This window comes from Loxodonta africana, chromosome X (assembly GCF_030014295.1).
Source record: "Loxodonta africana isolate mLoxAfr1 chromosome X, mLoxAfr1.hap2, whole genome shotgun sequence".
NCBI classification, from domain to species: domain Eukaryota; kingdom Metazoa; phylum Chordata; class Mammalia; order Proboscidea; family Elephantidae; genus Loxodonta; species Loxodonta africana.
Window position 1 is genome coordinate 17,012,672 of NC_087369.1, and position 15,181 is coordinate 17,027,852.

General features: G+C 42.0%; 1 protein-coding gene across 2 annotated transcripts in view; it reads left to right on the forward strand.

Moving 5' to 3' along the window:
• The window catches only part of BMX (BMX non-receptor tyrosine kinase), a 58,173-nt gene that overhangs the window by 24,709 nt on the left and 18,283 nt on the right, over nt 1-15,181 (forward strand). For both annotated transcript variants that reach the window (XM_064278025.1, XM_064278026.1), the window contains exons 8-12: nt 2,117-2,188; nt 3,127-3,180; nt 7,876-7,930; nt 9,424-9,503; nt 12,898-13,025. In XM_064278025.1, the coding sequence (XP_064134095.1) occupies nt 2,117-2,188; nt 3,127-3,180; nt 7,876-7,930; nt 9,424-9,503; nt 12,898-13,025 (389 nt within the window). The remainder of the gene's footprint in view (nt 1-2,116; nt 2,189-3,126; nt 3,181-7,875; nt 7,931-9,423; nt 9,504-12,897; nt 13,026-15,181) is intronic.

Here is a 15,181-nt window from a genome sequence, read left to right on the forward strand (position 1 = left end):
AGGAGGGGTTACATTTATCCGCCTGCAGCCCAGAGCTCTTGTGGGAGGAAGTCAATAAACCCAAACCAAGGGGAGTGGATGTCATGGTAACTTTGTGTCAGGTCCCCTCTCCCGGACCAGTTTTCAAATAAGTAGTCCGAGCTATTGATTGACATGGGGTTGCCGCAGATCTGCCAGCTCCAGGATTGCCATTTGTTGTTGTTAGTTGCCATTGAAGCAGTTCTGACTTATGCCCACCCCATGGTGCAGAGTAGAACTGTCCCATAGGGTTTTCAAGGCTGTGACCTTTCAGAAGCAGGTTGCCAGGCCTTTCTTCTGAGGCATCCCTGGGTGGGTTTGAACCGCCAATCTTTAGGCTAATAATATGGCGCTTATCCGTTTGCACTGCTCATTGCATATTTTTGTATTTTAATTTTTAATATTGCATTAAACCATTATTTATTTTAATTACTGAGTTTTTTTGATGTCCCCTTAAATTTTGCCCCCAAGTCCAGTGCCTGAGTCACTTCATGCTAGTCTCGACCTTGGATTTTTCCCTAGAACTTCGGAAACCTAGATCTTTAATAACAAAACCAATCCAAACCTGCGACTGTCAAGTCAATTCTGACTCATAGTGACCCTGTAGGACAGAGGAGAACTAAGGGTTGACTAATCACTTCTTATCTCATTGCATCTGTGAGTGAATTATGATAATTACTAAACAGTCTTCATGGAGCTTGAATTTTAACAAAGCAGCCATATTGTCAGATACTTTTTATCACTTTACAGCATTCTTCCTATCTTCACCTGAGCTGCTTTTCAATCCTTATTTTTTCTTATTAGTAGAATAGCGTGTGTTCCTTTCAAACCATTCAAACATTCCATGTGCATGCCTCTAAAATTTTTTTCCAAGTATATGCTACCATAAGATATAATTACCAGAGTGGGTTCTTGCCACACAGTCTTCTTTCCCACTTGCTCTTTTCACTTAACAGCTTGATCATTTTCTGCATTTAAATACATGAGGATATACCGCACTATTTTACTGGCTATGTAATATCCTATCATATGGATAAACCTAAGTGATGTTGTATTGATGAGCATTCTCCATGTGTTCTTAAAAACAAGAAGGCTAAATAAATTTCTTTAAAAGAACCAGTAACCAATTGCCATCGAGTCGACTCCGACTCCTGGTGACCCCACGTGGGTCAGAGTAGAACTGCGCTCCACAGGGTTTTCAATAGCTGATTATTTTTAGAAGTAGATCTGCAGGCCTTTCTTCCGAGGCACCTCTGGGTGGACTCGAACTTCCAACCTTTCAGTTAGCAGCTGAGCATGACAACTATTCGCACCACCCAAGGACTCACTAAATTACTCAGCCTTTTAAAAATAGGACTTTTCTTATGAAGAGATGAATTTAAGAAGCTATCTCAGTGGGCAAGGCTCTTTGGGAAGGCTAGGAGGAAGGCATTCTGGTGTGCAGGCATTTCTGGAAATGTAGCCAGAGGAACATTTCCTTGCTAAGGAAGCTTGTCACTATGAAGTGTGCTTTTGAAAAAGAACCTGGGCTATGAAAGCAAACAGGAAATAGGTCCTACATTCCAGATAAAACAGCCTTTGGAATTTGAGAGGCAGGCCCTCCCTCAGCCTCTGCTTAATATCCAAAAGAAAAGAGATAAAATGATGGGTGGCGGAGGGTGGTAAACTCCTGCGGGCTCCATCTGTGTCCGGTTACAATGCTCGGGGTTTTCGAGACTTTTCACTGTCATCACAACAACAAAGAGGAAAATTACAACTTATTTTAAAGCATAAAAATGACAGAATGCTTGCATATCTACAAGACAATCAGGGCAAAACTAGTCAGATGATTTATCGAATCCGGTTTTCTATTGTTTGGGGTCGTTATGAGCCATTATTAACAATTCCCTTTCATTTAGGGATACTGCCAAACTACCACTTTTTCGTGGAATTTATGCAAGGACCAAAAAGCAAAAACAACTCATGAGCTTAAATTTCCAAACAAGTAAAATGTGTGGGTCACGATGTTAATTAAAGCCAAAGCATAGCAGAACAAAATCACTTTTGTCATTCAAGATTTATAAATAAATCTAAATTTAGAAACCGTATCTTTTTGTAGCAATGAAGATTTCGCAGACAGCAACCAAAGGGAAAGAAATGTTGTAAACCAGAGCGCCTCAAAGATTTCATGGTAAGTCCAATTCAGATACTCCTTTGCATGCAGTATTGGCTTCCACTTGCAGGAAAACGAACCAAATTTGCAATAATTTTGCAACTAGGCTTTACGTTTAAGGTAAATATAAACCAAAAAGTCACGTGGTTTGCCTCTCTACACCCATCGTTGTTGTTAGCTGCTGTTGAATTGAGCCCCAATTCATGGAGTAGGTAGCTCTAAACCTATGACTTTTGGGTTATAGTTGTCCTCACCCTGATTTTTCTACCTGTATTCACAATTTTTTTATTCACAATATAAGGAGCCCTGGTGATGCAACAGCTAAGCGCTCAGCTGCTAACAGAAAGGTTGGCGGTTTAAACTCACCCAGCAGCTCCCCAAGACCTGGTGATCTGCTCCCATAAAGATTACAGCCTAGGAAACCCTATGGGACAATTCTACTCTGCCACGTGGGTTGCTATGGGTTCAAATCGACTCAACAGCACCTAACAACAATAACATTCTTGATTACACAAGTGTTAGCGTGAACATTAACACACCTAATTCAGGCAGGACATCTCCAACAGGAGGAAAATCATCCCAGAGTCGAATAACTCTTTTTTTTAAGAATAGCCCCAAACACAGCCCGAGATATTTGTTTAACTTTATACTATGCTGTCACTGAGAGAGTCTTCATCTATTTCACAAGCCCACTCTACTGGAAGGGTCAAAGCAATCCAAGTTACAGGGAGCCTCTTGGTGACCTCTTGGCTAAAGGAGTCATTCTCTCATTACTGCTCATGAGCCCAAATTTTGAGCAACCCTCTCTCTTCACTTTGCTGATACCTCTCCAAGTGCAAAAAGGGAAACCTAACAGTCTAAATTTTATTTACGTGCATAAAAGCAGGATGGGATTTGACTTTGTAGTTTTATTCTTGGCGGTTTTTCACATTCATGTTGTTTCTCCTTTTCTTAAGGGGAGTCCCTGAGTCAAGTTCGTCTGAAGAAGAGGAAAACCTGAATGACTATGAGTGAGTGTTGAAAGCCCTCTGTGTTCCTCTAACACTAGTCATGGATGTTTCCATTCGGTTCTTCAAAGGCATTAAAACAGACAGCTCAGAATTGCTCACGGGGCTGTATCTACACAGGCAAACTCTTGTGCGGTTCTGGGCCATTTATCTAGATGACAGGTGAAAATGAGCTACAGTATTAACAGTGAAAATATTTTTCCCAGTCTGGATTATCTAACTTGGCTGCACACATTCCTTGGGTTTATCATATACCCCGAGTCCCCTTCATCTCACTTTGTCTTTTTAGATCCTGGACAAATAAATTTAGATATGGTGTTTCCTATGGTTGTTCCCTGGGGACCCCTTTGGTTGGGGTGCCTTTTGAAGACTCATTAACATTGAATCTGATTGTTGTGAAGCTATTTAATATGCAGTAACTTTACAACATGCCGCAACTGAGACCTTTGAACGTGATAGCATTTATGTTGACAGAATTCCTTTTCTTAGGGTGATCTTGTTATTTAACATCCAAATTGGGACACTATACAGTAAGAAAGACTGCACTATGAAAAATTACACCTGGACATCAGGCATAAACTGGAATGTTCTGGGCAAACAAGGATGGGCAGTCATCCTACCTATACTGAAGAGCAGCTTGGTCCAGGTGGCCACTGAAGTCCATTCCAAAATCTGAGATTCTATCATTCTGCAAATAGGGACAAGTAATTGCCTGCTGGATGTAAAGATTGGCATTAAGGAGAGGTGGGAGTAATAGGGCAGGTTGCATCTTTCAGATACCAGATACCCAGCAGCACACAATTCACTTGGGCCCTAGGATTAGGTTATTTCTGATTATGTTTTCATACGAGTGGCATATTAATGATTTATCGACTACCTGTTGGTGAGAGCTTTCACAAAGTGCTTGCCGCTGCTTCCACTCCCCCTCTTACGTCTAACCCAGCCTGGTTCCAGGTGTAATTGTCATACTAAGACATCAAAGGCTGAGAAGGGCCAACACCAGGTAATTTCCAAAGATTCTTCTTTTAAAGAATGCCCACTTTAAAAGAAGACAAAGGCTTAAACCAATGGAAGTGAACCTTTAATTGTGAGTTTAGTCTTTAGCATGTAGATGAACTGGAAGTATTTCTTTGATTTGCAAAGCCCAGATCTGACCTTTTAGACAGTCTCTACCCTCGTCTTCTCGAGATTCAAATGGTGGGTGAACAATGTACTTTGGGAAAATTACTAGGGAAGACCTGCCCTCTTCAAAATCAAAGAGATGCCAAAGGGAGCTCAAGGTTAGATGGTTATAGGATCTGGGGGTTTGGCCTTCTCACATCTCTCTTGGCGCTCCCAGCTTCCTACTCTACCAGGTGTCACCAGGGCCTTTGTTTTATCGCCATAACTTCAGGAGCAATTCTACTCCATTCAATTAGAGACTGAGGCACTGAATTTTAGATGTAGAATCATGCCTTAGCGTTAGGCCTTTGCTGCTCTGAAATGGAAATACCGAAATAGTTTTAAAAATAAACAGAGCCAGGCCTCAGCAAAATTATGACATGGGCAATGTCTGAATGTGTGTGTATAGATGTGTGTACATGTGTCAGTGTGTATATGTGGGAATGTGTGTCTTTTTGTATGTGTATGTATATGTATATGTGTGTACACACAAGTGTGTGTGTGTAAGTGTGTATATATGTGTATGTGGGTGTGTGTGGGGTTACACATACTACCTCACTCCTCCTCGAAAGGCTTCTCTCCACTCTGCTGATCATCTCTTCCTTCAGCCCCCCACATGCATATATCCTGGGTCATATTCCCTGAAGGATCTTTTGATTAGACTTGATTAACCTTGACTAGCTTAAAATGTTACCTACTAAGAAAACATCAGTTAGTATCTCAAGTGTTCATTATACAGAATTTATAAAGGTAGAGTCAGAAGAGACTTTCAAACTTATCACATCCAGCACCGGCCCCCCTAATTTTACAGATGGGGAAATTCAATGCCCAGATAGGCTAAGTGACTGAGTTCAGTCTCAAAAAACAAACAAAAAACACACCCTTTGCTGTTGAGTGGATTCGGACTCATAGTGACCCTATAGGACAGAGTAGAACTGCCGCATAGGGTTTCTAAGGAGCAGCTGGTGGATTCAAACTGCCAACCTTTTGGTTAGCAGCCAAGCTCTTAACCACTACACCACCAGGGCGTAAGTCTAGTGGAGGATTATGTTTAGAACCCAGACTTCTGAGCTGCTTATCTGGCCTGTCTAAAGGTCTTTGCATTTAGCTGAACTGTCCACCAGCCCACACTCCCTCACCTGCTGATACAGAGACTATGTGGTTGTTAGGTGCTGTCGAGTCGGTTGCATTGCAACTCATAGTGACCCTATGTACAACAGAAGGAAACACTGCCCGGTCCTATGCCATTCTCACAATCGCTGCTGTGTGAGCCCATTGTTGCAATGCAGCCATTGTCACTCCATCTCATTGAGGGTCTTCCTCTTTTTCACTGACCCTGACAAAGACTATACAGAGAACCATTTCCCTTCCCTTCCTGCCAAGTTCTGAGATGCCCTCCACCTTGATTTTCTGCTACAGCCCCTCCCTTCCACTCTCTCTCCTCATGTACTTCTTCCCCCGTCCCCCATGCCGCAGTGTTATCTTGTGGCCAAAAGGCTCTCCCAAGCCCCCAAACCCATGCCCCATTCCTCCTCACACCCTACTCATTTCCTTAGAATGACACATTGACCAAAGCCAAAAGGCGTTGTTGACCTCATTTAAGAAACAGTTCTGTGGCCTGTCGGGCTCCACGTATAAAGTAAGATGTGATGGTCTTGGCTAACTTAGTGAAACAAAGAGCAACATTTAAAGATAACCCCTGGCTCTCCTACTTTATCTTTTTCTCCTGCCCAATATAACCATGTTGTTGTTGTTATTGTTGTTGTCAGGTGCCGTCAAGTCTGTTCTGACTCATAATGACCCTATAGAGCAGACTAGAACTGCCCCATAGGGTTTTCAAGGAGCCATTGGTGGATTCGAACTGCCGATGTTTTGCTTAGCAGCCATAGCTCTTAACCAGGTGCTATCTGTTGCTATCCTGAAAACAAACAAACAAAAAAACATTTTCTTTTCTCATAGTTGTTGCCGTGGAGTCAGCTTTGACTCACGGTGACCTTATGTATAATAGAACGAAACATTTCCTGATCGTGCGCCACCCCAGTGATCATCGGGGTGTTGGAGTCCATTGTTTTGACCACGGTGTCAATCCATCTCATGGAGGGTTTCCCTTGTTTTTCCTGACCTTCTACTTTACCAAACATGATGTCCTTTTCTACTGATTGGCCTTTCCTGATGATGTATCCAAAGTAAGCAAGACGAAGTCTTGCCACGCCCACTTCTAACACTTAGTCCAGGGTTATGTGTTTTTTCTTTTCTTTTCTTTTTTTTTGGAAGACCACAAAAGTAAAGTGCCGCAGTCAGCATTTCATATCAAGAGTGCATATTCTTTTAGAAGATCTATCACTGTTGATGATAGCCTTAATCACCTGGCTGAGGTAGTGTTTTTCAGGTTTCTCCTCTGTAAAGTTACTCTTTGCCCCTTTCCACAATGTATTTACTCTTTGGAAGGAAATCACTGTGCACAGCCCACACTTAAGGAGTGTGGAGTTATGCTTCACCTCCTTGAGGGTTGAGTATCTATGTTGTTGTTGTTGTTACGTGCCGTAGTGTCGGTTTCAACTCATAGTGACCTTATGTGTACAACAGTATGAAACACTGCTCAGTCCTGCGCCATTCTCACAATTGCTGTTATGCCCATTGTTGAAGCCACTGTGTCAATCCATCTTATTGAGGGTCTTCATCTTTTTCGCTGCTCGTCTACTTTACCAAGCGTGATGTCCTTCTCCAGGGACTGATCCCCCCTGACAACATATCCGAAGTATGTGAGATGCAGTCTCGCCATCCTTGCTTCTAAGGAGCATTCTGGATGTACTTCTTCCAAGACAAATTTGTCTGTTCTTTTGATATTCTTCTCCAACACCACAGTTCAAAGGTGTAAATTCTTCTTCTGTCTTCCTTATTCATTGTCCAGCTTTTGCACGCATATGAGGTAATTGAAAACACCATGGCTTGGGTTAAGTGCACCTTAGTCCCTAAAGTGACAAAAGATGGGAGCTGGGTCTGGTCTACATGGGAAATCTCTGTACTATCTTTGCATTTTTTCTGTAAGTCTAAAACTATTCTGAAATTTTAAAAATCGTTAAGCAACAAGGAAAAAAAGCATTTGTTTTGAAAATAGATGCTATAAAGTGTGCTTCTCTCAGATTGTTTATAGAAAACAATAGGGTTGAAAGACAGGAGCTTCCATCCTTGGCAATTCTGACTTTCCCATTGGCATAGCCAATACTCTAATCTCTGGCCCTCATTCAAAATGGTGACCTATTGGAGAACTTAGAGGTCATTTAGAAGGAGGCCAAAGGTTCCTAAGTGCCAGTCCATTTAAAAATATAGGTGTGCAGGCTCTGCCCCAGAGCATGGGTAGTGGGGACTCAGGAGTCTATACTTTTGAAAATCTCCTCTGGTGTTTCTCTTGAGCAGCCAGGTGTGGAACCCCTTGATCTGAGCCAATGCCTCATTTTACATATTAGAAAGTTGAGTGACAAGTTATGCAATTAAAAAACTCTTAATTCCCAAATATGGAATTCTTTCCCATTGCAGCTGGTTTGCAGGTAACATCTCCAGGTCACAGTCTGAGCAGTTACTGAGACAAAAGGTAAGCAGTCTTGTTGTCCTTTAAAATTGCCTCTTAGGACTTTTTTCAGTTGTGGGGCCCAGAGGGTAATGGGCTTTTCATAGAATCCTTATTGCTAATTACCCAGTCAACTCATCATAGTGTTGGTTGTTGATCCCATGGGTTACCAGGCCCTTCATATCTAGCCAATTCCTGTGTTTCTGGCATCTGTCGCTGCACAATAAACCAGTGGTTTGAAACAACCATGATTTGGGATTTCTCACGATTCTGTGTGTTGGCTGGGCAGGAGGTGCTTCTCCAGACTTCGCTTAGGATAACTCATGGAGCTACGTTTAGCTGCTGGATTGACTAGGGGGTTGGGCTCAGCTAAAGCTGTCAGCCGGGGTACTTCAATGCTTCTCCATGTGGCCTCTCCACATGGGTAACTTGGGCTTTCTCACAACAAGGTGATTTCAAGGCAGGGTTCTTAAAGGACAAGCCCTGCAGTTCAAGTGTTCATTGAGTATCTGCTTTTATCGTGTTAACTAATGTCCCATTGGTCAAAATAAGTCATATGGCCAAGCCCAGAGTCAATGTGAAAGCAGACCACACAGTGCATAAATACAGAAAACCAAAAACCAAATCCATTGCCATCGCGTCAATTCTTACTCATGGTGACCCCATGTGTGACAGAGTGGAACTGAGCTCCATAGGGTTTTCTTGGCTGTCATCTTTATGGAAGCAGATCTCCAGGCCTTCCTTCTGTGGTGCCTCTGAGTGGGTTCAAACTGCCAACCTTTTGGTTAGTAGTTAAGCGCAAACTGTTTGCACCACCCAAGGGCCAATAATAAATACAGAGAGGTGATGTACTGGAGGCCATCAATGTAACTGTTTCCCACAGCTCTGTTACTGCTCATTAGCACCTAAACCAGAAGAGAGCAAGTGTAAAAGGGAATAATCCTTTGTTAGTAATTGATATGAAATTGCCAACTGTAAGCTATTTTTGACCTACAAAAAGACACTTTGATATGGGTTTAACCTAATAAAAACACCAAACACAACTAAAATTTCTTTGATGGGTTCTAGTGACAATGTGATGACTTCGCTACCTCACTCAGTATTTTTTCACCTTCATGGCTTTTCTTACCTGCACTTTCTGAATCTAGATATGCTTACACATTGCACAAGCCTTTAAGAAAGACACGTTGAGTGTAGAACTTCAACAATTTGTTCTGCATCTTCGGTTTTCTGAAACCTTCCAAAACCATATGGTGGTACCTTGTTGCCATCGAGTCGATTCCAATTCCTATGGTGGTATGTGGTTTCAGATTTTATTTTGGAAAGATGAAAAGATTAGGCTTCCACCAGAACAAAACCGAAAGTTATCAGAGAGGGTTAAAAATTACCTGGAAAGGAAGTGTGGAAGCTTGCAGGGTAGATCTGCAAAGAGATGGAGAAAAGGAGGAACACTGAAAACAAAGTTCTCAAGAATAATGCAAATATCCTGTGTCTTCCACATTGTCCTTCCTTTTCAGGGCAAAGAAGGAGCATTCATGGTGAGAAATTCTAGCCAGATGGGGATGTATACAGTGTCCTTATTCAGTAAGGCTGTGAAGTAAGTATTGCAGGATCTTATTTCTTTTATCTTTTGTGTATGTTCCCTGAATATGCCGGTCACTTAGTCACATTTTGGGATAAGATACTACCTTTAAAAGTCAAACTTTTGGATCAAAGTATTTCTGTTGGATTTGACCATTTGTAGGTGTCTTTTCTTTTTTCTTTTTTTTAATCTCGTGTAAAGGAGGGTGTTGGCTGGTACTCCTCTCCTGTTCACCCCCAGGCAGCAGCAGCAGTGTGTGCAATGCACAGCATGCCAGATCAAACATTTTTCAAAAAGTACTAGGTGACACTTGAGACTAGGTTGGCATCTCCCGCCTGGAGGGGAGATGAGAGGGTGGAGGGGGTTAGAAGCTGGCGAAATGGACACCAAAAGAGAGAGTGGAGGGAGAGAGCAGGCTGTCTCATTAGGGGGAGAGTAACTGGGAGTGTGTAGCAAGGTGTGTATGGGTTTTTGTGTGAGAGACTGACTTGATTTGTAAACTTTCACTTAAAGCACAATAAAAATTATTTAAAAAAAAAAAAAGTACCAGGTGATTCCCCTGGATTCAGGCTGAAGCCTAGAAAGAGAGAAAAATAGCACTGGAGACTCCACACCCTCAGCCCAAGCCACCTGCTGAGCTGAGAAACCTACCCCAAAGTCCGGTTTTGAATAAGCCATTCTAGATGGAGCCAGAGTTCACAGAACACTGAGTCAGAGTAGCTGTGTTTCCTAGGCAGCTTCTCTCTAGGTGCTGTCCTCTTTGGGTGGTTAAGAGCCGTAGTTTGAAGCCACACTGCTGAGTTCAGATCCCAGAAGTTACCATTTCGGAGCTTTAGGGCATGGAGCGAGTTTGTAAACGTCTGTGCCTCAGCTTCCTCATATGAAAAGGGGACATTAATGTTTATTATTATCATTCTGTGGATAAAGTGAGTTAATTCATGCATTGGCTTAGAATAGTGCCTGGAACACAGTAAGCACTTAATAAAGTAATTGCAAGTGCTACTGTTGTTAGGAAAAAGTAGTTATCTGCCCCATTCCACCCCCCAACACTTAGGCAACAAGACAGCCCACAGTCATCTCAGGCGAGTCCTCATCACCAACATAGAGGTTACTCTCCAGAGCTTTACAAGCCACTTCCCCATTGGTTCTGAGCTTTTTCTTCCTTCTAAACACCCTGTGAAGCAAATAGGAAAACTGTTTTTATTTGTACCATTTTACAGACGAGAGGATGGAGGTTCAGAGTTTAAAAAGACCCTCCCAGGAAGCACGTAAATTACCGGGTTTCAGACAACGAAATCCACTTTCCTTCAACCACACCCACCCCTATGTCTACACTGAAACCCCCAATGCTTTGGAATGAGAATCGGACCAAGCCCTAATTACGACCACTGGAAAAAAAAATTTTCTATGTGTGCAACCCCAGTTTTAACAGTGGTATTCAATGATCCTCTGCCTTCCTGCCTTTCCCATGATCCCTGCCCTGCTTTATATAAATGTATCTTTATAATAATTAAGTAATTAAAAAGTTATTTGGTTTTTTATTCCTTTTATAACCAAAATTGTTGTTGTGATAAATATATATATATATAACAAAATATTTGCCAATTCAACAATTTTAACACATGCAATTCAGGGACATTGACTATGTCCATCATGCTATGCAACCATCACCGCTATTTCCAAATTATTCCATCACCATTAACAGAAACTCAGTGCACCCTAAGGAATGACTCCCCCTCTCCCCCTCCTTCCCACCCCTGGTAACTGCTAATAAACCTTAGTCTTCATACCTTTGCCTATTCATATAAGTGGGATCACACAATATTAGTCCTTTTCTGTCTGAATTATTTCATTCAACGTGATGTTTTCAAGGCTCATCCATGTCGTGGCATGTATCAGGCCTTCGTTTCTCTTTAAGGCTGAGTAATATTCCACTGTGTGGACAGACCACATTTTGTTTATCCACTCCTCTGTTGGTGGATGTTTAGGTTGTTTCCAGAAAGTTTTTTTAAGAATTTTTTTTTAAGGAGCATCTACCGCCAACTTGAAATAATAGGAGGTACACTGAGCAGTCGAGTGACATTTTCCAATCTCAGAAGCTGCATTCCCAGTGTGTCTCGTGTACTAGGTTGTACCTGTAATACCTACATACCAGCTAAAGCCAACCCAGTAAGAACTGGGTGACGACTTGGTTCACTGAAAAAGCAGAAGTTCCCTGGTCCTCTGGCCCTGCAGTTTGGCCAAATCTGATACCAACCGTTCTCCTAGCCAAGCTTCTTGACTTCAGATTCATTTTTGAAGGTGGCTGGGTAAATACACCAGTAAGTAGATGAAGACTCAAATGAAAACAATTCCAATCAGTAAACACCAATTAAACAGTTTCACAGAGTTTCTTTTATGAAATGCCATCAACGGGCTTGAGTGAATCGTATGTTGCTTCCAAGAGCCAATTAGCATTTAGCATTTGAATTGCTATTTATTTAGGCAGGCACTACAACAACAACAGCAATCTATTAAATGTTTCTCATGTGCCAAGCAAGATGCAAATTTATATATATATATAAATACATAAAACCCTGTAAAACCAAAATCCATTGCTGTCTAGTCAATTCCGACTCATAGCGACTCCACAGGACAGAGTAGAATTGCCCCATAGGGTTTCCAAGGAGTGGCAAGCGGTAGGACGATGCCAAGCCCATGTCTTGACTGAGATACCATAGTTTAAAACCTAAGACAGACATAGCGCTCCTGATTAGCCTAAATCAATGCGCTCCCATTTGCCACTATTGTCTAAAAGTGGAGCAAAAGTAAAAAATAGCCTTACATGGAAAAGATTCACATGAGGAATTAAAGGACATCCCCACCCACATCATTCCCTCCCCCACCCCCCCAAAGAGCCTCCCCGCCCAAGCTCTGGGGTGACAACGCCCACAGCCCAATCGTCTTTGCCTCCCAAATTTTATCTCCATTTTTATCCTAAAAGAGAAGCGATATTCAGCAGAATGATCCTGAACAACTGCCAAGTTCTCAATCCTCAGAGGAAGCTTCCAGCTTAATGTTTGCTAAGGCAGAAGCAGTCCGAAGAGTTGGAATTGTGTATCACAAAATACACACAGAAAACTTCAGGGGATAAGATTTAAAAAACAAATCTACATATACATTTTAATATTTTCTCCCTATACCCCAATGGAGTTTCTTGTACGTTCTCGGGTTGTAACGATGATACTATTTTGGAGACATAGATTTATTTAGACTATGGAGTCCCTGGGTGGTGCCAATGGTTGAGAAACCCTCTCCGACCTTCCTCTCCCAAATTTGCAAATACATCTAAAATAATCACCTTAGCCATTATTTACCCAAGCTGCCAATGTTAATCAAAAACGTTGTAACATTCTTTCTTCCTCACTAGAGATAAAAAAGGGGCTGTCAAACATTACCACGTGCACACAAATGCGGAGAACAAATTGTACCTGGCTGAAAACTACTGTTTTGATTCCATTCCAGCGCTTATTCACTATCACCAACACAATTCAGCAGGTAACTCATTTCAGATTTTCTCTTATGGGTTCTTGTCAGTAAGTAGCAATTGTCTTGTATATTACGATCCTCCCAATAGCCTTAATTATATAGGGAGCCATGAAAGTAAGAAAAAAAAATTGCCTTCAAGCTTGGTGCCTGCTATAATTCTAACTCACATTTCCTGGGATATAGCATTAGGGACTCTACAATGCCAGGAAAAGTGAAGTGGAATGAATTGAGTGATTTAGAAGCAGAGATGCTCTTTTTAAAAGTATTCGTTCCCTTTTTTCTGTTTCTGGAAGTAAGTTGATTGTAAAATTCAAACAGTATAGAAATATGTATTATTAGAGAGAGAACCTCCACGGACGATGTGGTATCTATTCTGTAAGATATTTTTTTCTATGCTGATAATAACATTTATTATTAATTTTTAAATTTTATATATATTCTTTATTGTTTCTGGTTTATCCTTTGTAATTTTTACAGAGATGAGATCATTTTACATATACTGCTTTTCAGCTCTCTTTCTTAACTCAAGATGTCTGAGAGATCTTTTCATGCAAATACACCTAGTTTAGAACCAGTTTCCATCGAGTCGATTCTGATTCATGGTGACGCCATGTGTGCCGGATGAGAACTGTGCTCCACAGGGTTTTCAATGGCTGATTTTTCAGAAGGAGATCTCCAGGCCTTTCTTCTGAGGCATCTCTGGGTAGACTCGAACCTTCAACCTTTTGGTTAGCAGCCGAGTGCATTAACTGTTCGCACCACGCAGGGACTCCATAGTCTAAATCTATGTCTCCAAAACAGAATGATTACAACCCAATAATCTGCAGGAAACTCCACTGGGGTATGGGGAGAAAATATTAACATGTATACTTAGATTTTTTTTTCAATCTCATTGTCTTAAATTTTCTGTGTATATTTTGTGACGCGCATAACGTAGCAATACGGTACTGTTTGTATATATATACAGATCTCGAAGGCGTGCAAAAATTTTTTTTTTACAATTAAAGGTGAAGGACTTAAAAAGTTTGGAAACCACTCATAAAAAGCAAACAAATATATAGAAAAAGAAAGTAGGAAGGAAGGGCACACGTGATATTTCCCATGACCTGGAAAGATCCCCAAGGTTAAAGCAAGAAATACACATTTTAATGGGTTATGTCAAACTACTATAAATGCTGTGATTATTTCAACCCCGCTTTACCATGACTCAAAGTACACAGTTAAAATGACTTGACCATTTAATGAAATTAACTAGGCAGTTCAGTTTTGAAAATTCAAGTTGTTTCTTTCTCGTATTGCAGTCTTCTGTAGCGTTGGAATTTTTTGCCATGCCAGTATATAACTGCAGTTATTTGTATTTGTATGCGTATTTACTGGAAGAAAGGCCTGGCAGCCTGCTTCCGAAATACCAGCCACTGAAAACCCTCTGGAGCACGGTTCTACTCTGACACAATGGGCTTGCCATGAGTCGGAGTCGACTCCACGGCAACTGGTAATACAGATTTAAATATGACTGTAAAAGGATAGTAAAATAAAAATGGGAATTTTTTAAACTATAAGGTTCCATCAAGCATCTGATTTCCTTCTTTTTTAAATCACTTAAAGTTGGTTCACTCTTCTAACGTTTGCTTTGCATTGAGCTAATTTGTCCATTCAGGCAAATTAATACAACCACGGGATGAATATGGTCAGAATGGACCCTCTCTCGGCATCACAGTGTCCTGAACTCTTTGCTTTTCTAGCTCCTCTGGAGAGAGCTTAAGCAAGGGTGTAAATCGATGGGATGGGATGGGGTGGGGTGGGGTGGGGTGGGGTGGGGTGGGATGAGATGGGGTGGGGTGGGGTGGGATGGGATGGGATGGGATGGGATGGGATGGGGTGGGGTGGGGTGGGATGAGATGGGGTGGGGTGGGATGGGATGGGATGGGGTGGGGTGGGGTGGGATGGGATGGGATGGGATGGGGTGGGGTGGGATGGGGTGGGGTGGGATGAGATGGGGTGGGATGAGATGGGGTGGGATGAGATGGGTGGGGTGGGATGGGATGGGGTGGGGTGGGGTGGGGTGGGATGGGATGGGATGGGGTGGGATGGGATGGGATGGGGTGGGTTAGGATGGGATGGGATGAGATGGGGTGGGATGGGGTGGGGTGGGATGAGATGGGGTG